The sequence below is a fragment of the Falco biarmicus genome, chromosome W, assembly GCF_023638135.1.
Source record: "Falco biarmicus isolate bFalBia1 chromosome W, bFalBia1.pri, whole genome shotgun sequence".
Classification (NCBI taxonomy): Eukaryota; Metazoa; Chordata; class Aves; order Falconiformes; family Falconidae; genus Falco; species Falco biarmicus.
In genome coordinates, this window is record NC_079310.1 from 22,840,042 (window position 1) to 22,867,085 (window position 27,044).

General features: G+C 37.1%; 1 protein-coding gene across 20 annotated transcripts in view; it reads right to left on the minus strand.

Moving 5' to 3' along the window:
* Positions 1–9,815: 9,815 nt before the first annotated feature.
* LOC130141885 (erbin-like) overlaps positions 9,816–27,044 on the minus strand; it is a 123,967-nt gene continuing 106,738 nt past the window's right edge. For 16 of the 20 annotated variants that reach the window (XM_056323158.1, XM_056323166.1, XM_056323163.1 and 13 more), the window contains 6 exons: positions 23,741–23,884; positions 22,766–22,897; positions 20,824–21,033; positions 19,622–19,714; positions 18,955–19,029; positions 9,816–15,704 (listed from right to left, as the gene is read on the minus strand). In XM_056323158.1, coding sequence (XP_056179133.1) covers positions 15,597–15,704; positions 18,955–19,029; positions 19,622–19,714; positions 20,824–21,033; positions 22,766–22,897; positions 23,741–23,884 — 762 coding nt within the window. In that variant the 3' untranslated portion in view covers positions 9,816–15,596. Of the gene's footprint in view, positions 15,705–18,954; positions 19,030–19,621; positions 19,764–20,823; positions 21,053–22,765; positions 22,898–23,740; positions 23,885–27,044 lie in introns of those variants that run through there. The other 4 variants (XM_056323171.1, XM_056323170.1, XM_056323174.1 and 1 more) reach the window with 3 other exon arrangements.

Below are 27,044 nucleotides of genomic sequence, written 5' to 3' on the forward strand. Positions count from 1 at the left end.
GTGGGTGGGAGTCCCACTAAAGTAAGTAAGTGCACTACAGAAAGTGGGGGGGAGTCCCACTATAATAAGTGTATGGTAAGGAGTGGGATGGAGTCCCACCAGTGGGTTGGAGTCCCACTGAGTAAGTCTACCTGTCAGACGCGGTGAAAGAGCTGCGCAGGGTAGGACTAGGAGTCTGCCCGTAAGACATAAGTGAAAGCTATTGCAGGGTTGGACAAAAGTGTAGACAAGAGAAACTATATGCTATAGTGTTCTCTAAGGTAGTGCCTCTAACAAGAAGTTAGAAGTTTTTGGTGTTCTTTGCTGTTTTGTGAGTTTGTGTATTAAGAAGAAAATTAAGAGGTATAGTATTGTGTTATATGTTTGTTTAAAGTAACTGTGGGAAAGTGTGAGTGTGGCTGTAAGAGTGAGACGTATAATTGAAAACGAAAGCGAGTGTGCAGTGTGGATCTGCGGATCGGAGTGACAGAGTTGAATAATTGTGTATTGTACTGTGAGTAATTATACCATGGCACCTAAGTTAACTCAGTTGTTTAAAAGTAAAAGCATGGGTAATCTTGCTGTAAATGACAAAATCCTGAAAAATTCTTTGTTGGGATGTTTATTGGCACATTGGGGAAATTTACAGGATGATCTGCAAAAGAGCCAGATGATTGAGTATTGTAATAATTTGAGTATTGTAATAATTGGTGGCCTTTGTATATATTGGATGATCAGGAAAAGTGGCCCACGAATGCGACACTGAATTATAACACTATTCTGCAGTTAATGCTGTATTGTAAAAGAGAAGGGAAATGGAATAAAATGCCAGATGTGGATTTGTTTTTTTACTTAAGACAAAGAAAGGATTGGCAGGATGAATGTAAGCTAACTATTAGAGATAATTTGGTAATAGCTATAACTTCTGATAATAAGAAAGTGGAAAAAAAAATGTTGTTTAAATTGTGAGGTTGGGAGTGGATACAGGAGCAACATTTTTTTATTAAATACCTGTAAAGGAAAAACTGGAACAAAAACAGGCCATTCCTGCAACCCCTGGATTTGAAATTTGGAAATAAGATAATTACACATGAATTTTTGTATGTACCAGAATGTCCGATACCCTTCTTAGGAAGAGATTTGTTATCCAAGTTAAATGCACAGATTGTTTTTGACGAAGGAGAACTTTTCTTGAAAATATCTGAGTCAAAAAAGGGAGAAATCCTGATGATACAAGAAAAGGTAAAGGAACAAGAAATTCCACCGGAGGTGGATTTGGCAGTGATCCCTACTGTATGGGAAACAAATATTCCTGGTAAATTGAAACTAGCAGAACCGGTTAAAATAGATTTGAAGGAAGGCGCAGGAACAGTGAGAATTTAAACAATATCCAATCAAACCAGAAGTGAGACAGGAATTGAAGAAATTGATTGATAAATTTTTGGAGTATAAAATTTTGGAAGAATGTGAATCTGAGTATAATACTCCTATTTTACCAGTCAGAAAACCTTCGGGTGAATATAGGCTGGTACAAGACTTGAGAGCAGTAAATCAAATAGTTAAGGATATTTATCCTGTAGTAGCAAACCCTTATACACTGTTAACAGCATTGAGGGAGAATTATCAGTAGTTTACAGTGCTTGATTTAAAAGATGCTTTCTTTTGTATACCTTTGGAAAAGGAAAGCAGAAAACTGTTTGCTTTTGAATGGGAAAATCCTCAAACCGGGCGAGAGATGCAGCTGACATGGACTAGATTACCCCAAGGATTTAAAAACAGTCCAACTATTTTTGGAAATCAATTAGCAAAGGAACTTGAAATCTGGAAACAGGATAAATCAAGACCTGGGCATTTACTCCTACAATATGTGGATGACATACTGATAGCTACAGAAGAAAGACTTACCTGTATACAGGTGACTATTGACCTTTTGAATTTCCTGGGACTAAATGGGTATAAGGTATCCAGGAAGAAAGCCCAGATAGCCTGCCAGACTGTGATATATCTGGGCTTTGAGATTTCAAAAGGACAACGGCAATTAGGAAAAGATCGCAAAGAAGCTATTTGTGGTATACCCGAGCCGAGAAATATTCATGAACTCAGAGCATTTCTGGGAATGACTGGGTGGTGTCGCCTTTGGATCATGAACTATGGGCTAATAGCTAAACCGCTGTATGAGGCCCAAAAGAACTCTCCCTTTGTATGGGGCCCACAACAACAAAAGGCTTTTGTAGAGTTAAAACATGCCTTAATGTCTGCACCTGCTTTGGGACTGCCGGATCCAACCAAAGATTTCCAGCTGTTTGTACATGAAAGACAACACCTTGCACTGGGCGTGTTAACCCAGAGGATAGGAAGCTGGAAACGACCAGTCGGATATTTCTCTAAACAACTGGACACAGTGAGTAAAGGGTGGCCAAACTGCCTTCGAGCAGTGGCCGCAACAGTGATGCTCATACAAGAAGCTCGGAAATTGACTTTGGGAAGAACAATAACAGTCTATGTTCCACACATGGTGATAACTGTCCTAGAACAGAACGGGGGACACTGGCTGTCTCCCAGCCGAATGATGAAATACCAGGTGGTATTGACTGAACAAGATGATGTGATTCTAAAAACAACTAACCTGGTAAATCCTGCAGTGTTTTTAAGTTCCATACAGGAAGAAGGACGACTGGAACATGATTGCTTGGCTACCATCGAGTATGTTTATTCCAGTCGTGAAGATCTGAAGGATGTACCATTGGAGCGACCAGACTGGGAACTGTATACTGATGGAAGCAGCTTTATGGAACAAGGAGTCCGATATGCCCGATATGCGGTAACAACAGAGACTACAGTTATAGAAGCAGGAGCATTAGGGAGTACCACATCAGCCCAAAAGGCGGAACTCATCGCTTTAATTCGAGCCTTAGAGATAAGCAAAGACAAGAGAGTAAATATCTGGACTGATTCAAAATATGCCTTTGGGGTAGTGCATGTCCATGGAGCTTTGTGGAAAGAGAGGGGGTTATTGTCCTCTCAAGGATCAAACATTAAGCATCAAACAGAAATTTTACGATTATTGCAAGCAGTTCAAAAGCCAGATCAAGTAGCAATCATGCACTGTAAGGCACACCAGATTGGGAATACAAAAATAATAGCTGGGAATAATTTAGCTGATAGAATATCTAAAAAAAAAAAAAAAAAAAAAAAGTAGCAAAGAAACAAGCATTGCAAATGGCAATAATTCCTTCTAAAACAGTAACCCTTCCTAGGGAAAAACCGAGATATTCAGAGGAAGATGACAAATTGGGTCAGTTATTAAATGCTAAGAAAAACTTAGCTGGATGGTGGATAACTCCTAACGGGCAAGTAGTAATGCCACCTCTTTTGATGGGAAAGATAATTCAAATGAGACATCAAGAATGTCACTGGGGGGCAGAAGCCTTAGTAACATTTTTACGAAAGCAAGTAATATCAGTTAAGATGTTAGGAATAGCTAAAATGGTAACTGCAAAGTGTGAAGTATGTTTGAAAAATAATCCAGTGATTAAGAAAAAGGTTCAAATGGGTAGGCTGAAGTCTGGTACAGAACCTGGAGATTATTGGCAAGTAGATTTTTCAGAGTTGCCTAGATACAATGGGTACCAGTACATCTTGGTAGGGGTTGATACTTTTACAGGATGGCCAGAAGCCCTTCCCTGTCGCACCACACAAGCAAAAAGAGGTTGTGAAGTGGTTATTACAAGAAATAATTCCGAGATTTGGAGTTCCTATTGGAAATCCTCTGACAGAGGGTCCACACTTTGTTGCTGAAGTAGTCCAAAGTGTTAGCAAAGTATTGGGTATTAATTGGGATTTGCATGTGTCTTGGAGACCACAATTTAGTGGAAAAGTGGAGAGGATGAATCAAACTTTGAAACGACAAATAAGTAAAATTTGTCAAGAAACCAGTCTAAAGTGGCCTCAGGCACTTTCATTAGCATTATTACGAATCAGGGTACAGCCAAAGAGTGGAACCTCAGTCAGTCCTTATGAATTATTATATGGAAAAACATATGAGTCTCCAGAACCAAATCTAAACATACATGTAAAAGGAAAACAAGATGTGTATTTGCTTTTTCTAAGGAAAACTTTGGCTGTGATTTGGAGTGTAGTAATTTGAAATAGACCTTTACCCCTAGAAAATTCAGTGCATGATTTCCAACCAGGAGACTATGTCTATGTGAAGACTTGGACCTCCGAACCTTTGCAGGAGCGCTGGAGGGGACCTTTCCAGATACTGTTAACCACTTTTACAGCTATCAAGATTTCAGAATCAGATGCTTGGATACATTATACTCGAGTGAAGAAAGCACCGTGAAGAAAGCATCTACTCCGTGGAAGATTGTTAATCGTGACCCAGAGACTTAAAAAAATTGACTTTGAAACATGTCTAATTTTTCATATCAGGTTATGATTGGCTTTTGGATTTTCTTTTGGTTGGTAGTGTTGGTGGGATCATGGGCTGACTTGGTGGACAGGAACAAAAGACAAATAGAAACAGAACAAGTGATTGACATTCCCAAACAAATGGCTGAGGAAAATTTGATGGTAGGATTGATTAAAGAATTTGCCAATTTACAAAACGTCACGCAGATCACTGCTTGTTTGCCAATACCGAAGGCAGTAGGTGAATCTATTCCATGGGGAATCTTAACTATGAATTTGACTAACCTGGAACATAAAAATGAAACCACCTATTGTGAACAGAGGCCAGTGACTCAATGGTATGAGCAAGTGAAAGTCACTAGAAAACAGTGGAAAACTCCAGGTAGTCTGGCGGATTGTGAAAAATTGTTAAATCATGTTTTTACCAAAATAGGGAGATTTAAGACTGTGGGATGGTGTTCTTATGATGAACAATTTAAAATCAACGTGAGCAAAAGTGTTATGGAATGGAAGTGTAACGAAACTGGCCAGAGCACCCAATTAGTAGACCAGTGGGACTCTATATGGTCTATGTCCATATTTTCCCATTTTCAGTATATAGCAAGAACTTCTTGGTGTTTTACCTGGGATGGAAAGGTTTTTTTCAGTATTACCCTGGGTAGATGATAGGTCAACTACATTGGGAGAGAAGGAAAATAAAATAGTGCCATAGTGGAAATGTGAAAAAGTGTATGATTGCAGTAATGCAGACTTAGTAATCCAAAGAATTCCTCCGTAGGCCACTGTTTTAAAATATGGTTATTTTTGTCGAGGTCTTAAGAACACTCTCAATTTAACGAGCACTTTTATAGTTAGGAAAGGAACTTTGTTTAGTTGTAGAAAATCTATTATTCGAAGTCCAGGACATTTAGTTTGGGCATTAAGTGATGGAACCTGGACCACACATTTACCATTAGATGGTAAGGTGAAACAAATTATTTTAGGCATGCCAACATTGTGTCCAATTTGAAAGAAATCACCATTTAAAGGATCCTTAGAGAATTTAGAATTGAAACGAATAAAGAGATCTGAGATAAATGATGATATTTGGAATGAACCATTTACAGGAGTGAAAACTGGTTGGGCACTTGAATCACTTTTTAAATCCTATAGCTTCATATAGAAACAGAGCATGGCTCTATCAGTTAACTGGCCAAGTGGAAAAATTGGCAAACGTTAACAAAAAGGGGTTTAAGGAATTGAATATACAACTACAGGCAACTTCCAGAATGACTTTACAAAATAGAATGGCACTAGATATGCTCCTACTTAAAGAACATGGAGTATGTGGATATCTCAAGGATAAACTGGACCACTGTTGTATCCACATTCCAAATGTCACTCAGGATGTGGAACATGATCTAGACCTATTGGGAAAAATTGAAAAAGAAACTGAAACAATTTAAAAGGATATGTCAGAAGATTGGCTTGGGAAAATTTTTAACAAACTGGGATGGAAATTGAGCTCTTGGATACAATCTATAATTAAGACTTTGTTTCTGTTACTAGTTGTCTTTTTGATGAGCATGCTAGTATATGCATGTCTGAAGAAACAGTTTACCAATAGAATTGCAGTGAGTTGTATGATTATGAGAGAAGTACCAACTATTTCACCAAGACATGATCCATTACCCAAATATGTTGAAACAAAAGATATATGAATAATGTGAAAGTATTGAAATAATGATTTTCAACACTTTCAAAGGGGGGAAATGTTACCGATTTGTTAATAAGTTAAAATTGATTGATTTTATTTAATTAATTGATTTTATAAAATCATTTAACAGAATTAAAATATAGAAGGATAAGGGAAAAAAAAATTTATAGGAAACTTGCAGCTACGCAGTAAGAGTTGTTATGGAATCTTTTGTACGTCTTGTACCAAGGCTGGAAGAAGGGCCTGGAACTATTGTAATAACTCTAGGGTTGAAAGGTTCCTTTGTATTTAACCAGTCTTCTGTACGCAGAGGTGCATTGAAATGTCAGAATATGAGATTAATGGGAACTGGGGAGAGTCGACTGGAACAGCTTGTAGGTGCCTGCCAAGAAACCGTGAACTTTAGTAAAAGGTAATTCCGGCAGGGGGAGATAGCGACCACCGACTCATATACCACCTACCCAAATCGTACCCCAGACCCATTCCTAGATCTTTCTAAGCTTTACTGCGCATAATCGGATATAGGAGGAGAGTATGAAAATGATTTACGGGAAATGTTATGATTATGCATGAATAATTGATGAATATGTATGAATAAGTTCTATATATGGAATCTGATTTTGGGACCTGGTGTGCGTTGATCGTGAGAGGACTCGCTCACGCACCCGGCCGTCAATAAAGAAGTGTCTGCTTATCTACATCACATTGGTGTCGATAAGTTCTTCAGTCCGAGATTTCGGTAACACAGTGGGCATGTATTACCTTGACATGTTTAGAGTGGACAATAAGGAAGGGCTCATCCTTAGCTAGCAGATGTTTTACAATTGAACAAAAGTTAGATAATGAATGACATATAAAGAACTATAGTAGATTGAAATTAAACAACAAAGACTTCTAATGTATGCAAAGATAAACAGGAACATCAGGTAACTGCCCAAGAAGGTGAAAAGTACATCTTGAAGAGATGCCAGAGGGAGGAGATGCTGAATTCTTGGAAACCTTATGTATATGCATGACTTTGTATAATAAATATCCGGCTGCTCGTTTAAATGGTGTGCAAGTTAGGAGGAGAGATCCCCCTTTCACCTGGCGCCGCAGTAAACATACCTGCTTTATAACTCTCCTGGAGTTGTAGAGTTCGATTCCGCATGTCACTACCAGTTTCTCTACTGAGACAGTCCTTAAGAATTTATCCAATTTGGTATTTTCACACATCTAGCAAACGAGCAAATATTCCCTCACAGTTTTTCATTAATTTTAATACTTAAACATATTTTTTTCAGCAATTTGCAGTGTCCAACCATGTCTCATGAAACATATATAGTGCAGAGCCATATTCCCTTTGTGTTATGCAGCTGCAAAAATAGAAGTTGCAGAGTACTGTAATTGGAAATGTAATTCCTGATGCTCAAAAGTTCAGGCCATGTAAAAAATCTACATAATTTCAGTAATATGCCTCTTAACATGGAACTGTTCTTGGCCATCTTGGGACCCTTGCTAGCCGAGTCACATGATAATTCTTCTCTTGTATCTTCTTACATCTCTAAAACTTTTAATCAAGTATTCATATAAGTGTGAGTGGCTGAAAGTGTTCTCACTCAGCCATTAAGATACACAAGCTATATGTTGAATCTTTCACAGCTCAATAATATTTTTTTAATAGCTACTTAATAAATTTTTCCCTTAAATGGGATAATTGCAACCCACTTTTAAAACACACAAAATCTTGTGCAGAGTATTTCCATATTTCCAGCACCATATATAATGCTCCTGCTCTACCTGCAGTTTATTGCCTTCAAAGCTGAGGAAGACCTGGGGTGCTTTCAAGCAAAGCATCTGGATAGAGTGACCTGAGCCATGCCAGAAACCTGGAGGAAGCAGAGAGTGATATAGTGGGTGACTCCCAGCTGTGGGGCACAGAGGCACCCACCTGCCAACTTGAGCTGCTAGCTAGAGAAGCTTTTGCCAGGGGCCCAGATCTGGGGTGTTGTGGAGAGACTGCCAAAGTTTGTCCAACTCTCTGAGTATGACCCTTTGCTGTTTTTCCATATGGGCACCAGCAATACCTTTGGAGCAACCAGGAGAGGACCTATCCCCTCCCAGTCTTGGGGGGGGGGGGGGCAAATGGGGTCCCAGGTGCTCTTCTCAATCTTGCTAGAGAGGGCAGGAGGAGGAAGGGACTGATACTGAGTGTCAACAATTGGTCAGCAACATGGTTTTGGTTTCTATCACCATGGGACCCTCTTTGAGGATCAATCCACCTAACTAAGCACTGGTGGGGATGTAGCAACTCTTAATATTCACATAATTAAGTAATCATTTCATTTCTATGTCACAGGTGAATTATTAAGAGAAGTCATCTGCGGCGAATGAAGAGACGGGACGCAGCTTGATGCAAGCAAATGTCAATTTATTGTACAGAAGCACGAGTTTATATACACTTTCAGAAGCTGCGCGTTTTAAACAGATTGGTTCTTGAAGCTAAGCACTGCATACTAGGCAATCCCTGATTGGTGGTTAACTGCCATCAATTAACCACAAGGTGTTACCTTTCCTTGGCGCCATCCTTGGCGCCATCCGTCTCCCACTCCCCTGTGCTCTGTAAACATGCCTCATCATGTTAATTGTTGTCTAGACAAGCTCGAGCACATTCCCCTCAGCTAACTGATTGCCACGTGTGGTCCTAGTTTCCAGCCCGCTCCTGCAGTCATCATTGTGGGATTAACTAAAAGGGGTTTTATTAATGATTAAATGATGATCAAATGGTAATTAATTGATGAATGAATGAAAATCAAATGGTGATTAAGCAATAATTGAATGGCAATTAAACAGTGATTTGAAAATGATGTAAATGATGATTTAGACAGCAGTCATACACTCTACTTACTACACTTCTAATAATTAAGCTATAGCTGGATATATAAATGTTGCTAGCATACAGTGTACTTCTAGGCCTAATGTAAAATGTCACTTACCTCATTATAGATATCAGATGCCAGGTAAAGGGTCTCAACCTCAAGGCATAACGTTGAGAGGGATCCCTGCTCAAGGGGGAGATCACTGCCATGCAGCCTGCTGCTGTACAGGAGAGCTCAATGGGCTCAGATGGGCTACAGATATTTATAAAGTGATTGACTTGTAGTCAACCCCCCCTTTGGTGTACGTGCAAGTATGCAGCCATAGCAGTTTTAGTTTTGTCTAGTCACAGCTCAGGCTGGTACTGTTAGCTCCTGATAAGATGTGGCCTAGGCCCCTTGTCTCCTGAGAAGATATGGCCTAGCACAATTATCAAGGTTTGCACAGAAAGGCTGATTTTAGTCAGGCCTACTTGTCGATGATGCCTGAACCAAAGTACTGTTCACTCAGTCAAAGTGGGTGCATCCATCACACTCTAGCCATCACTTTCAAAACTGTGACAATTCTAGAAATTTAGTCTTTTCCCTATTGGAACATACATCTGTACAGAAATGGTATGTGCACCTCCTCTGTATAACCTGAAAGCTTTGGCTACTGAATGAATAACATGGATAGCTGTAGAAAGCTTAATTTCTTAAACAAAAATAAATTACAAAGACAGCAATATGTGAAATGTGATATGAAATTGATTTTTATCAGTTTCCAGTGGCTTTTTTTCTTATCATTATAAAAGCTTCCTCTCCCTGCCAACAGTCATCACTAGTTTTCTTTAGTTTTCATAATTGTAAGAACCAGATGGAGTCATGTCACAGAAAATTAAATCATGTATTTTATTGCTTACTTGTTGAGGATGAATAAGAACATGAATTACAAACAGTGGGTTCCTTAAGCCTAGAATCAACTGCCTCATAGATATATAATGCTTTTATCAGCTTGTTGCAGTAATGCTTCTGTACACTGGAGATCATTCTGCTTAGTGAAACAGTAACATTTAGCATTTCAGGAAAACTGTCAGTTCAAGAACAAAATTATAAATTCTTAAAGAACTTTCATTGTTATATGGGCAAAGCAAGAACTACGTAAATGACCTCTGCTGTAATAAGTATGCATCGATGCTTTAGCGGAACAGCACATTAGGTTCATTTACTCTTGACAAATGTGAACATACCCATAAACTTTCTTAACTGGAGTGAGAATATACAAGATGTCACTTAAAATACAATTCTGTGGAACGGGTAAAGACAAACCCAGTTTTTCAAAAATCACCTCCGGTGGCAGGACAGGATTTTTTTTTTATGTTTACTTTCAAACCCAAGTCATAAGGCAGAACTTAACATTCATTTGGCATTAGCCAATCATTCAAGTAACTCTTCACTTTCTTTACCACATAACCCTTGTATATCTCATTAGAGCACTCCCAAGATGCTCTTAATTTTAACCCTACTTGACTTAACCAACCCCATCTACTATTGAAACTTCTTAATTTGCATCAGACAAAACCTACTCATCTCTTCAGGAGAGCAGCCACTGGCTGCCTTATCTGATTTCATTGCAAGATTGGGTTATGCACAAAGGTATTTCTTCTGAATAACCTGGTCTTGCAATGAAATCAGCTAGAGCAGACAGACCCCTAGGCACTGAGATACACAGAGCCAGAAACACAAATAAGTCTTTGCTAACAGATATTGATAGAGGACTAAGTTCTACAGAAACTATAGAAGAATAAAATCATGTCATGGAGAATTTCCTATAAGTTAAAGAAGTCAATTACACACAGCTTTAAAGAGCATTAATTTATTATCTATTCTCTGTGTGCTACCTCAGAAACAGTCTAATTATATACAAAAATTTGGAATGTTGAATAAATGCTGATCAATAAAAACATTTCATAGCTGTTGACAAAGTAATATTACTAAACAAAACCAAAATAACTATAAGGGTTTGATTTTGTGTGTTGCTTATTGCTATACATGTGTTCATAGAATGCTTTCAAGTATATACACATTTTTAACTCTAGTCCAAAAAAGAAACTAAACAATATTTACATAAAAAATATGTGGGAGACTTAATCTTTTCATTACAACAATTGAACTGATTCTTTAATGACCTATTAAGAATAGAAAGAATTAACAGAGTTTGCATCAACTCATTGGCATGCTGAGGAGCTTAGGCTGCTGATGGATTTTATTCTATTAAAAATGTAGTTTAAGATGCATTCAAAATGAAAAGTGCTAATATTGTCTCTCCTCCTGTTGTATCCTGGCTGGACTAGTTCAGGAGACATCTTTCTCCTACTCTGCAAAATCATCTAGTTTGACATGTTTACCTTTACACACAGACGCTGAAGGAACAAGCACATTTCAGTCCACTGAAAACTCCAATGTTTACCGAATAATCTATATTTTATTAGATAGTTAATTTGCTAATTTACTGAAGACAAGCTTTGGCCAAGTATTTATATTTTTAAAGTACGTTAATAGCAAAAAGAGGTCAAAGGAAAACATTAGCCCAATACTCGTTGAAGATAGTCACTTGAAAAATAGGGATGAAGAAATAGTAAAGGCATTCAATGTGTTTTTTGCCTCAGTTTAATAATACTGATAGACCTTGGGCTGCCTGGTCCACTGAGTCAGAGGACCATGACTGCAGGGACAGTGACTTTCCATTAGTGGACACTGAAATTGTAAAGGAACCAGCTGTATCAGCTGAATGTTCACAAGTCCATGGGCCCTGATGGGATTCATCCCAGAGTACTGAAGGAGCTAGTGGATGTTAAGGCAGGACCCCTCTTGATCACTTATCAAAGATCTTGGGAGTCTGGGGAGGTCCCTACTGACTGGAAGCTAGCCAATGTTATTGCAATTTACAAGAAGGGTGTGAGGGAAGGAAGACCCAGGAAAGTACAGACCTGTTAGTCTAACCTCAGTACCTGGAAAAATTATGGACATGATTATATTGGGTGCTATTGAAAGGCATTTATAGAACAATGCAATCATCAGGCACAGTCAACATGGGTTCACAAAGGGAAAGTCATTTCACTAATTTGATGGGACAAGGTCACCCACCTAGTGGAGGAATGGAAGGTGGTGGATGTAGTTTTTCTGGATTTTAGTAAGGCTTTTGATACTGTCCCTCACAGCATCCTTCTGGACAAGTTGTGAGATGAGCAGATTCACAGTGCAGTGGGTGAAGAACTGGCTGAATGGCAGAGCTCAGAGGGTTGTAGTAAATGGGGCTGCAGCTGGCTGGCGACTGGTCTACCAGCGGTGTTCCTCAGGGTTCAGTTCTAGGGCCAGTTCTGTTCAACATATTTATCAACGATCTGGATGCAGGAGTTGAATGCACCATTAGCAGGTTTGCTGATGATACCAAACTGGGAGTTGCTTTTGACTCTCTCAAGGGACAAAAGGCCTTGCAGAGGGGGATCTAGGTACATTGGAGCATTGGGAAATCATCAGTGGCATGAAATTTAACAAGAGCAAATGCTGGATTCTGCACATGGGATGGAGTAAATTAGCAATGGTATAAAGTGGGAGAGGAGTGGCTGGAGAGCAGCCCTGCAGAAAGGGATCTGGGGGTGCTGGTTGACAGCAGGCTCAATATGAGTCAGCAGTGTGGCCTGGTAGTCAAGAGGCCAAACTGCATCCTGGGGTGCATCAAACACAGTATAACCAGCTGGTCAAGAGAGGTGATTAGCCCACTGTATTCAGCATTGGTGTGGCCTCACCTTGAGTACTGTGTGCAGTTCTGGGCCCGACAATTTAAGAAGGATGTGAAGGTCCTTGAATGCATCCAGAGGAGGGCAACAAAGCTGGTGAAAGGGCTGGAAGGAATGTCCTATGAGGAGCAGCTAAGGACTTTGAGTTTGTCTAGTTTGGAGCAAAGGAGGCTGAGGGGTGACCTCATTGCTCTCTGCAGCTTCCTGAGGAGGGGAAGTAGAGAGGGAGGTGCTGATCTCTTCTCCCAGGTATCCACTGACAGGATGAGTGGAATGGCTCAAAGTTGTGTCAGGAGAGGTTCAGAGTTAACGTTAGGAAGCATTTCTTTACCAAGAGGGTGGTCAAACACTGGAACAGGCTTCCTAGAGAGGTGGGTGATGTTCCATGCCTATCAATGTTTAGTTTAAGAGCATGCTTTAATTTTTGGTCAGCCCTGAATTGGTCAGGCAGTTGTACTACATGATCATTGTAGGTCCCTTCCAACTATTCTATTCTATTTCCACAAAAAGTACTAAACTTCTTGCTATAAATCTCTACTTCTACAGTTCTACCAGAGCCAAACAGTTGTTGGTAGATTTTTCCTGTGATATATAAATCTGAAAATTAAGTATAAAACTTCTGTTACCATTAAAGGAAAATACAATACTGTATAATTCCTCAGTGATATATTTAAATGTACTGCAAAATGTATACAAAGTCAGTCCAAGATCAATAAAGAATCAGTTCTGCATTTTGGACTTTTCCCCTTCCCAAAGATACAGGTTATGTAGAAGACCAAGTTAATTTAGGACCTGTCTGTATGCATTCCCTTTAAAAGGCAATGTGAACATTTTTCATTTTCAATTAAAAAAATAGAAACTAAACAACAAAAAAACACATCTTAGAAGGGGAACATTGACTCCTGCCATTCTATAGCTATGTTTTTTGTTCTTTTCTTTGAATATTAACAGCACATGGAAAATAAATGAATTTTATCAAAATACAGCACATTTCCGCTAATATATAAAAAAATAATTTCCTATGTAAATATTATCGAAAATCAACTAAAAAGTAGTAAAATATCCAAAGAGCTGCTAAAGGGTTTCAATTAAAATTATTAGAACTATACACAGTACAATAAGCAATAGTTAACATCTTTGAAAGAAGTGCAATAATATTGGAGTTCACTTATTTAAGTACTATCTGTTTATTATCACTATCTATGTATATTCCTCTCTCTTCCCGCTCATTGTCCCAAAACTACAGGAGGCTGGTGGTTTTGCTAGCTTTATTAAAAGCATTTATTTTTGTACACATGGGTTGAAAAAAGTAACTTATACCCATTTCAAACTACCAACTTATATGTAATTAAAAATGAACTGCAATAGCTGAATATTGCTCCAATGACAGGCTAATAATTGGCCCTGATTAAAAACAGTTATTGGTCTTCTATGGCACTTTTCCCTGGTCCATAACAACTGTGTATTAATTATCACTGCAGATTATGCAGTCTATTCAATTACAAAGGAGAAAGAGAAAAAGAAAGTTAATGCTTCTGGTAAACAAAATTAATATAAGCATAATTTAATATTTTATACAATAATAAGGAACAAAGGCAGTCTGTGGTAAATCACTTACATTACTATAGTTAGAAACCCTTTAATGACTCTGAAGTGTCTAGTTCACATTTAATATTACCTGTAGGAACAGCTCTTTAAGAAACATCATTACCAACTGGTAGGTTGTAAGTCCACCCTCCCTTTGATCTCCATCTCACCACAGCAATTCTCCATCACTGTTTAAAGTTTCACAAACTTGCTTTGGTTACCTAGCTCCATACATATGGTTTCCTTTTTGATTAACAAGGCAATGCAAAGGCCAAACAAAATTGAAATGACTTTCATAACCTTTCTTGCATCATTTACTTTGTGTTTAAATATATATTACAGGCAACAACCTTAAAAACTGGCCATTTCAGTTTCATTTTTAAAATCTAGAAGGTTGAAATGGAGTATTTTTTATAAAGATAAGTATCACCATTTGCACAAAATTTGGGATTTCCATGGTAGAGAAAAACCTCTGGGCACAGTTCCACAGTACAGTTGAAAAAATTCTGTATGCAAGAAAACCCAACTAAACATGAATCACGTGGCAAATGAATATTCAATGACTACATTAAGAAAAAATCCTGTAGAATATCACAACTTTGTATTTACAGTCTTCCTAAAAATGTGTAAGCTTTTATTGCATTTTCTATTGGTAGACATACACTCCAGAACTAAACACTTTTTCTTCTTTCTTGATTCCAGATTTAGACAGCAGATAGTTGTTTCACCTGACCTTCATTCTGTCCAACCAGCGCCACTTTCCATCTACCCACTCATCTATACAATGTGCACACAGCAAAGCCAACATTTTGTATCTTCTGTCCATATCTACAGAAGTGGTTTCAGCATAACACATTAATATCTGATGAATAGAAATAAAGGCAATAAACAGCTACAGGACAGACAGTCCTGCCATCTGTCCATTGGCTATAACCAAGGCTTTGCAAAGCATTGAACAAAGTTTAGTGATGTGTATGAATTATCCAAAAATAAACCTACCATCTGTACAAAAAAACAACACAGGTTTGTTCTTGGAGGAGTGATCCTTAGATTGCTACAATGCTTAAAAACAAGTTTATTCACCATATGAATTTCCAAAATGATTTCTTGAACACTCTATACAGTGGCTTTTCCCCCTTTAAGCACAAGTTCAGGATTTAATTTTCTGTACAAATTTTGATCATAATTCTTTTCCAGTTCCTTTTGTGTATAAAACCAGGCAAAATATTCAGTTTCCCATAAGTCTTTCAATGAATTCTGCTGGCTTTTCCCCTCAATCCACAGTATTTATGAAGAAACTTCTCGTACAATAATAAGTTCCACTGCATTCTGGAAAGTCTTTAGCAAAGATACTGCTAGTCCATGATCAATACTGATGAAGCTGTATCCATTAGCCTAAAAAGAAAATTTAAAATTTGAAAATGATAGCCTCATATTTCATATTAGTTTAAGCTTGAACCAAGTTTAAAATAATCAAATTTTATATGAACGCAGACAATAAGACACTGCAGATTTGCAGATTACATTGTTGATGTGAGTTGAACATGTACCTATACGTTACAAGAAATTAAACTATTGTGTTAGCCTTGGAAGAATTTTGCCCCAAAGTTATTGAATATATTTACAAATAACCAAAAGAGAAAGCTGAACTTTAAGCCATTAACATCAGACATTGAATTCATCAGCCTTAATACAGCCATGCCAAAAAAAAAAAGAAAATGCAGTACAAATGATACCTCCCAGTTTAAATACTAGAAATGGCATTTGTGATAAATTAAAACTATTGAGGCCTTTAAAAAAAAAACATTAATGGCATTGGGAGCCATTTTAGTAGGCCTTTACTCCCCTTTCTAGCACTCCCAATTTCTCCCCATGCTTTGAGTGTCCTGCTCTATGTTCCTCTCTATCCTCAAAAATCCAGTACCTTTAATTCCGTTTTAAGTATGTATTTAGAGGAATTCTCACCTTTCATGTGAGGGGCTGATGTCACAAGGAGAGCATGTTATCGTTCAGCAATTAAAGCCAGACAATTTAAACAGGCAATCTGGTAGGAACTGATCCAACTTACCACAAGTCCTGCTACTATAGCTTGGGAGTTGAGACAGTAGTAATAGGAAGTAGAAAAGAGCTTAGAATACTTGTTACTAACGCTAAAACCATTATATTGTGACACACTAATTTCACACCCCCACCAGTCTACCCCTTTGTGGAACACAGTTCAGACTGGATGTAATGAAAATTCCTGTCTCCCTGCCATGTCTAGCAGTGGATCAGATTGCTCTGAGAGGTTATGCACTCTTTGTCCTTAGAAGTTTTCTAAGACCTTCCTGGAAAAATCCCCGAGTAACCTGTTCTGACCTACTAGCTGACCCTGCTTTGAGCAGGAGGTTAGGTGTGAGACCTGAGGTCACCCCCAGATTGAATTTTGCTGTGATTCTAAGCAACAATGTAATTCTTGGGACAGGTTTGGCTTGGCAAATGCAAGCAAGCCCAAGTGGCCTACAAGACAGGGAAAACATGGCTATGGTTCAACTTCTCAGGGTGTATTACTGCTAATTCACATTCTGTCTGGGTGGTAAAATCTTGCAGAATGGCAGATTTGTCCAGTTTAAACTGTTACTGCTTCCAGTTGTGCATCCCACCTTTCTCCATGAGCTACTGCCCTTTATATAGCAACAGAGAGAACTAATCATGCACTCTGCGGCTTAGCTGTGCCATTTTGGAGTTGCAGCTGCTTATCCCATCACCAAATGCTCTTGCTACCAGCTGAATCCTTTGTTGTAAAGGCAGTAATTTTAAATCTGTCTAGGGTTGCAGAAAAAGTTTTACATATAGACTGTTCAGAAAGCAAGTGGGAATAACCCTTCCAAATCATCATTTGTACAGAATGTCCTACTCCTAACCTAATATGCAACAATCTTAACTTACATGCAATTATCTAGTCACTATAATTTAGAATATTATTAGACATGCATTATAATATGTGCCTAATGCATGTTTTACAGAGAATGTTGCAAAATCAAGCATAGCAAAGTCATTTTGTGAGAGATGATACTCAGTCAAAAACTGCAGATGTCTAAGTCTCAACAAGACAGTAGGACTGTCATTACATTGTCACTGGGATTCTCATGAGTATAAAGAACATGCTGTTACACAAAACCCAACACTGTTAGTTATTAGAAATGAAACATGTCTAAGCATGCAAATGCAACTTCTTCAGCTCTTTTTCAAACTATGAATTCCTCATTAAACAAAAAGCAAAATCCAAGCAAAGTGCCAGCATGACAAAAGGAAACTTCATTATAAATGTCACACGGACAAATTAAGTTCCATAAATACAGGAACAAACCATTAAAACTAAAGTTTCACACACATTCCACTCTATAAATATGTAACAAACATGCTGCCAGTATTTTCAAAGGTTTAACATGCTTCTTGTTCCTGTATGGAGTGTTGGAGGGTTCCCCTCCTTCCTTAAGGTTGTCTACATCAGTAAGAGAACTAGGATTTAGCGCCAGCTTTCTCTTGCCCCAATAAGGAAGAACAAGTACAGAACTATTTGCCATGCTCAAAACAAGCTATCTTTTAGTTCGAACAGCTTGATCTTAGTTTTAGTTGGGTTTTTTTTTCTGTGTGCTTGTTGGGTTTTTCTTTTATTGGAAGAATTATGCTGTGTATTCAGTTTGGCTTTGTTTTAGAAAGTTCACGAGGTTGTGGTTTAATTGAGATAATAATGGTTTTTTTAAATTATTTTTTTTTGTGGGTAGTTTGGGTTTTTTTTGAGAAAACAGAAATGCAGCAGAGTTGACTCTATAAGCATTCTCAAACTAGTAATGTGGTGAATAATTAATAATTTTTAACAAGCTCTGCAATTTTAAGGGTGGCTACAGCACTGTTCAAATGTCCTGTTAGCCTGTTTCCCTAAGAAAGTAAGGCTTATAATCCCTTTGCCCATTTTCTTGACCCCTTCCCAAATAACTTATGAGCCCATCAGACAAATTTCAAACAAATCTGATACAATAGAGGTCTGAAAAGTACCAACTTCCTACAGAAAAGAAATGCACAGCTGCAGCCCAGAAGCCATGGCTCCTGAAGCAGATGGAGCAGCCAGGAGGTACATGCTGTGACCAGACAGGTATCAGCCAGTCAAGTAGTAGCTTCTGCCAGTGCTTACACGTCCAGCCTGTCAGATGGGGGAAAGGCAGCAAAGACTAGCAAGAACTGCAGGATGGAGGGGGATGTAAGAGTTGCAGCTGGGGAGAGGGGTTGTGAGAGGCAACTGCTAATGTTCAGACAATGCATTATTCAGGAAACTACATGTGAATAACCACAAGTTAAAAAACTGAATGATAGCAAAGCCTAATGAAAACACTCATGTTCCATCTTGAATGCCAACATTAGGCTTGGTTTTTGTCTTTAAAGTGTGAAAAATGTCCAGAATTTGAAAAATGATCCAGCTGATTAATGCTTCAGCCTGTATCACCTATCCTAATGTTAAGTGGAAGAAATTTAAAAGCATCATTCCAGAATATAAGAATGCTTCTGGAAATCTATATAAAAATTAAATGTTCTGCTCTTAGAAAAGGTGCAAACTAAAAATGAACTGGTATATTACACAGACTAGTTAATTAGATGACTACAGTACCTGAATTATTTTATCTCCGGGCTGCAACAACTTAGATGCTGGTCCTTCTGGTTGCACTCTGGTTACAAATATACCCTTGAAAAACAGAGGTGGAGAACATTTTTAACAACTTGTTTCATAAATACTGTGGTAGCATGAAACAGATGCAATTCAAAACATCTCAATTTTCCATCCTAAGTAGAAGAGAATGCGATATTATTCTACAGATCTACTGGCTTTTGTGACTGCCTTCCTTTTCTGATGTTAAATCCAGGAGAATTGTCTTTAAAAGAATATTGAAGGGCAAATTCTGGTCTGCCTTTGTTTAATTTGGCAGATGTACATGTAAAGACGAATTACCAAGCAGCAGAAATAAGGCTGTAGGCTAAATCATGTTCTCTTTTAAGAGGTTTTCTAATTGTAAACTCCATAATTCACGATCTCAAATCTGTTGACTGATATCTAGAACAGCACAAGAAACACCCAGAATAATCCTCTGCGTTTTTATGTGACCACAGTGGTTGCCTACCACCCTGATCTTCCATAATAATTTGTCAATTTTCTCCCATCAAGCCCTGGAATTTAGTGGCTTGGGTTTGGGAGATATACATGTTTTTTAATTTGGCAAATACTATGAAAAAAATATTAATCAGAATGATTTTAAGACGCATTAGTATAAAATACTCACATCATCTTCAGGTCTGAATGGATTCCCTCTACCACCAACTCCTCCTGATATACTAAATCCAAGTTCTGGATCCTTGTCAATTCTCACTTGGATCTAGTTACAACCAAAGTTAGAACTGGCTGAAAATTTGCATCCAAAGCTACTGTAATGAAATTATTATTAACAAATTCACCTGAACAAAAGCTTTTAAAAAGAAAAAAAAAACTCAAAAACCCCTTTTATCACAATTAGAGAGTATTATATCTCATAATATTAATTCAGAACAAGATTCCAATACAACAACATCTTGTATCATTGTACACAAGTTTTAGTTCAATATTGCTACGATTATAATCATAGTAGTCCATGTAGGCTTTAAATTCAGAGATGTCTAGATATTGTGTAAATTAATTTAATGCCACCAACAAATACACATGTTCATATGAAATAACTGGTTCTTCTTATTTCCTTGCTACTTCTAGCTGAATTTTAAAAATCAAACCTAGTTCCTACTTTCACTTTAAGTTCTACACAGCCAACACTGTCATCCCTTTCTCTTGCCAGAAGAGTTGACTAGAAAACTTATTTTACACAGAAAGTGGCTGTTCTCATTCTAGCACAGAATGAAAACATAGCTCTCAGTATTTCCTCAAAAAAACACAGAAAGTTGCCCACAATGAATGAGCCATTAAATTGTATAAGAATTTTTTTACCCACATCTATCGTAAATAAAACTGATAATTTATCAGGCATGCATCAGATGCGTACACTTTTTTTTAATCTTGGTTTTTGTTTAGGGCTGCACGCTTCTACATTTGCAGGTTTTTGAAACACTCTGGATAGCAACGAATAGATGCAAAGTACTCTAAGTTTGTATTTTTTGCAGTTACTACATCAATAATTAGTTGGTGATCAATAAATGTACATAAGAAATAAATTTCTCTCAGTATAAAGATGCAAGCATAAGTTTCTGGTACATTCTGTTAAGAAACTACTGCATTTCTCTTTTAAAATGTTCACATTAAAAGGAAAAAGCTCAAAACTAGAAGGAATGTGTGATTTCAGTAGGACAGCACTGAGATAACATTGTCTTCTGCTGGAGATAAAGTCCTATATGATTTCTGTAACCATCTACAGAGAAACAGTAATAAATGAAAACAATGTAACAATTCACTGCCACTGACAGACAGATGTCATATATTCAAGTTAGATTTTATCCTTACCTCTTGCTTTGCCAATTCATGGCTTTGTCTGGGGGAACACTGAGACTGGGTATAGGGAGGTTGGTGGGCAACTTTCAACATCAGATAATCAATTAGTTGTTCTCTAGATGGATGTCTTGCTACTGATGATTGGGGAGGGAGATTATGAACTTGGCTGTAGTTTGCCTGAGGTCTTTGAGGCTGGCACATTTGTCCATTTGTAAAAGGTATCTGAATAAAAAATAAATACCTAATATCATACATTTTATAAGCAGCAATCCTCAATGCCTCCTTTATTGTTTCAATATTTCTCATGCTTGATTAATTTTAATTCTAGGAACATCACCAAAACTACTCTTCTGGATCACGTACAATTGCACGCAATTTTCATTATATTCATCAGCTCTGACCTCCTGAGAAAAAAAAATTTAAAACCAAAAAATTACTTTGAGTGATAATCTACTACAACAGACTGGACAAGGTCTTTGTTTTTAGCACTTGCTTCACTGAGTTATCTCAATGATTATTTTCTGGCAGTGCAACTGACAGTATTGACGCTTGGTTTATATCATTATAGTTTGCACTTTTATTGCATAAAATTCAGAGATTTTTGTAACAAACCCCAGTAGATCATACACAAAATAAGAATCCTACACAGCTAGTAGACAGAAATTATATACTCTCTGAGCATCTTTTGGTGACTACTTCACAAGAAAACCTGACTAAATTCACATACAAGCTCAAGATTTTAATATGAAAACTGTAATGATATTTTCAATAAATGATATTTTGTTAAAACATATGTCACTGATTTGATGGGTATAATGATGAAAAACAGCAAGCAGTAAGGTACACAACTGTAAAGACATGCAGCGTATTCAAATAATTTCATTAAGAACGATACTGGAGGTGGCAACATTTCTTACTGAAGCCTCAGAGTTATTGTTCAGCTCTGTGGCTGTATTGAGATGGGCAGCCTTTTCCCTCCTTACCCGTATGCCTCATGCTCTTACCCAGCCTAAGTAGTCACTCATCCATCTGTATGATTCCCACATTAAAAAAATGCTACAGTCTTGAGTCACAGATTTTTCTGCCTACCACCATTATCCCACTAGTTATAGGATACAAAGATATTAAAATACTCTATTTGTCATTATAAATAACTGAAATGTGCAAATTTCAACCTTTAACCATGCTGTGAATAGACACACAACAGAACCTATTCTGTTGATTTTTATGCCAAAATGATTCTGAGAAATGGTAATGTGTGTGCGTAATTTTTTTTAGGTTATTTACAGATCAGATGCATTAAATTTACATGATTTTCTACTGCCTTTTCTGAAAATCTAAAGCATGACAGGAAAACTAATTTTTGTTGCATTGCCAGAGGTAGAGTTTACATAGGTAACATGTATCAACTATGCCAATTCCCAATATCCAGGGTCTGTAGAAATGCAACTGAAATTACTGAAGTTATAAAGATAAAATAGATTGCTGCACCGTAATAACTTACAAGCATCTGTTTAGTTTCATTGTAGTAAGTCCTGCCTGTATAGATGGTTCTTAGAGATGAATACAGAATGTCTCCTACAAATTCTAATTTATCATCAGAATTTCATCACAACAGATTTCAAGTTTGTTTAAAAGGTTTAATCAGCTTCAATTTGCTTTCCTGAAATCATCTGACATATTCCAATTTCCACTTGCAATTATGTCTTTTGCTGCAAATGTCTTCTTTCAAAGCTTCACTGAAGAAAAATGAAAACTATTCCCTTTCATATAGTTAACTATTTTATCTTCCAAAAAGAGGATGCTATTTCAGTTACAACACCTTCAATACCTGGGTGAAAGTCAAATCCTGTTTTACATTTTAAAGAAGCCCCAGTTCCAACTGCTATCCCAGCATATGTTTCTACAAATAATAATAAATATATTCTATCCATGGTGTCATGTAGATAATTACCTGCACAGCTAATTTCTTCATGCTGTCCAGTGGAATATCTTTGAGACTAAGCATGGCAGATGAGTAATTCTGCTGTCCTGAAATGAATACCTCATCATGGCAGTGGTCTCCTGGAGTAGAAGCCTGGGGATGCTTTGAACAGAACAAAGCAGTAAAGAAGAATGTCTTCATATTATTCAAATTTAAAAAATCTCATAAGAAGCCCAGAATAAAACATTTTGAGGCCTTTATCATTCTTTATCTTCTTTGATTAGCTAGTACATTGTTTATGTAGAAAAATCTTACTAGCCAAGACACCACACCCATAAAATATTGCTGGATATTTACAAAAACTAGCAACTGTAGAGGTGTCTTTGATCACCAATACATTGATAAGTCAACAAATGCTAAAGACTGCCTATTCAAGGATTCACAAGGTTAAAAGAAGTCTTCTGTTGACTTTATCCTGCTCACTATGGATACCATAACATCACTCAGGATGCTCAGAGTTAAGGAATCATTTCCTTGCATTTTCTTACAAACTAAAATATTAATTTTCTTGAATGCCTAAAGTATCTTACAGTACAGTTTACATCATCAGATTTTGTTTGGGGGAGGAAAAAGCATAATAAAAATTAGTTCAAACCTTCATCAACCTAGATTAAATTCAGAACAGTAATCTCTTGTTTACATATCTCGTTTCCTTTACAAGGAAACCAGACAGTTTTACATATGTTCAACCATCTATAAAAGCCGATTAGAAAACTCAACTTCATGACATTAAATTGAAAAGCCTTGCAATAAAGTTAAAGCATATGAAGTGAAGGCAAAGTCTTTGATTTAATGCCTATAAAAAAAAAATCCAGCACAGAAATTGTATTCTTTTTATTGAAAGCTTTGTCCATATATAAAAGGATAACTCTATCAATTTAAGGATACCTCACAGTTTATTCTTTCCCCTTCTATATATTGCAATAGCCTCCTGTAGGTACTCACTCGAACAACGTGCACACCAGAACCTCTTCTGTCTGCAACACTCAAGGCAACACTACCCTGGCTGCCATGCAGATCCCTAGAGCTGCCATACTGAAAGCTGCTAACTGCAGCATAATTGGAATTAAAGGACCTAGACAGCATGCTCTGAATAAAGAGGGGACAGATTTAACACAGATTAGTGCAGCATGCATAAACCACAAAACATGTTATATATAGATTAATACAAACACATTCCATTGTCATGCAAGAACAGTGCCACTGTGATGTATAAAACAGTTTACATGCAGAATTACATGTAAATAAAGTAATTAAAAAGTTAACGTATCTGGAGAAACAATAAAGGTGCACAGCTTATCAAAATTTCTAGGTTTTCATTAAATTTGCAATATAAAAAATGTTGTAGGCAGAGAAGCTGGCGGTCAAGATACACACCTGTGGAAAACCATCTAATTACCAGTTATTTTGTCTCACCCCCCCCCCCATTACTGGTACAGTACAAATAAAAATTTACACAGTGCCAGAGATTTGACCGTTTCACTGGGTTTTCTTGCTATTGCAATGCTGTCAACATCCAAAATGCATTCCAATAACACTTCATTCAAGAATGTGAACGAGCCTTATTTAAAGAAAAAGCAGCTGGTAAGAAACCTTGGAGTCCATCCCTGTGCCACTGTAGGCAATCAAACAGGTAACATGAGCTCAAGGACATAAGTGATAGTGGTTTGGATTTGAGCTTCATTACCTTGCAAACCTGACCTCTGCAGCATTGGCAAGGGTAATAGAAAGAAAACAGTAGACATTACCGTCTTGCCACCATGGACTTTTGTAGTTATAACAAAACAAAATAAAAAGACTGCACAAAAGAAGAAAAGGAAAATCTCCCATGTGCCACCTGAGAAATGAAACAAACCTATCTTAAAACAGTGACAAAGATCCATGAAAAAATATCATAGTAAAAGATATACCACAAAGCATCAAAACCCAGCAAATCCAAAGCTTGTGTGTTTTTTTTTTTAAGTTTCTAACTTTTCCAAGTAACAAAAAAGTTCAGAATATATATAATTTGACTAAGATACTGCAGCAACTCTTACATGAATAAATACATTTTGCTTTTTGTCTGTTGACTACACAAACTAATCTGATTTTGAAAATAGTCACTAGTCCTCAGGCAGACATTTGTTCTTTCATAATAGCTTTATCTTGTGAAATTAAAACTAGTTTAATAATCAGTCATATGCCTCTGCATATTCATACTCTTCAGATGCTCTGGTAGCACAGTCATTTGAAATCCATTTGGAAAATAGCATTTACTGACAATACTTGGCTTTTCTTGGTCAAGGCTCTTGGATAACCTCTCACTCAATGTGAGCACAGTGAGCTTTCTTCATGCTCCTCTTCTACACCTATCCTGTTCTCTAATCAAAGTATTTTTCAAGCTTCCAGACAAGTCTCCAGAAGTTTTTGCCCTCTTGGGAGGGGAAAATTATACTCAGCATTCAAGTCTCTCTTTACTAAACATTCTATATAAGCTTACTGCTCCTCTAAGTTTCAGTCCAAACACCCAGATGAAACTGCTAAAGCGAGCTTTCCTTAGCTTCTTAGTGTCTCAAAGCATCTTCCTACAACTCTTCTCAAAATACTCTATATAATTAGCCAGGTGGCCTTTTCCCCACTTGTACAAGCAACTGCCTGAAGTCTCCTTACAGGAAGCTCCTCTCAGAGGCTCCTAAATGTCTACATCTGTAAATGGCAAAAAGACAAAAATAGAAGGGATGCATGGTGAGACTAGAAAGACTTCTGAAAGTGTCTCTAGCAGACCATCTTACTATAAAGATCCTTAGAACTGTTAGATTAACTCTTCTCTTAGAAGAACCAAAAGAGATGGTCAATAAATAGTGACAATCTAAGGTAGATCTGCAATAGGAGGTAGAACTTTCCTACAATTTGTAGAGGCATGAACTTCTCCATAAGGAATTAAGATTTCAGTTAACTCAGTTTAGTGAGCTTCAAGGTAATAATATAACCTGTGAGCAGTTTTATTCAAGGGTTTATAAAATTGCCTTTCTTGGTAGAGATTTTTTCCAAAGTACAAAAACTGATTGTGCAATTGATGTAGGGAAGACATGAGAAGTACTGCAAACACCGTTTTTCTCCTCTACATTGGGCACAGTGTCTTAACACTAAATTAGAAGGAATCCACAAGTAAACTGTATAGAACAAACACTTTTAAATTACATGGAGTTGTAAGAAAGCTTTAGTTTAACACAAGAAGATATTCCCAGTGACAAATCTAGGAAGTATTCTTCCTCTACCTATTTTTAGCTGGGAAGAGAGAAACTGAGGTGTTTGGAGAGTGAACAGTATCCCTCTTAATTTTGCTTCTCAACACAAGCACAATGAAGGTTGTACATTTTCTAGGAAGATTTCTGAAGATTGCTGCACCAGAGAAGACACTTCCAGAAATATGAATATGCAGATGCCACAAAAAAACCCTAATTTGAACTCCAATTTGTTAAAAAATTAAATATGGAATAAATGTATGGTCTAAACTTCAGATTAAATATGAATGTTAATTCCAATTACCAACTGCATTCTTTACATGATTTCCTACAGTGTCTTGGGGCATAGTGGCCTGCAAAAAAATAATTCAAATATTTGAGGCTTGAGAAATCTCATTTCAGCTACTCTAAACTATGTACGCTAACCAATATACATGCCATGTTCCGTTATTTTTTTGTGAAAGCTAAATTTACTAGAACTCAGATATTCAACTGTGAAGAAGACATAATAAAAGCTACAATATATCAAGAAAAAAAGGCTATGTATAAAGTAAAGAAAGTATTTGGCATATAAATTAGGATTTGTAGTCAAAATCGGCCTCTAAATGAATCAGTTTAGATGCAGGCAGCCAGTAGCATAGCTTTGGGGTTTATTTACATTCTTTTTCAATGCTAAGAATCAGAACATATTCTCTATTTGGCAGCTTACAAGAGAATTAACATTTTCAGATTTCAAATGTGTGTCTTTCAGGAAATGAAGCACCTTAAAGCATTTACTTAGGTGCAAGACAATAGTGGAATTTGCCTAAAATAATTTCTATTGGATAATGTTGTAATTTTAAGAGTGGCTGGAGTCTCTCATGGCCATTGATTAAATTTTGGTATAGAAAAGAACTAATAAAATTAAAATATCTGCAGGGAGCAAGACTCTACATTCTACTTATCTTAGAATAGCTTTAACTGGTAACTTAACTTCTAAGCTTAAGTATTAGCCTTTTAAAAATTTATTTATATTACAGTACTTA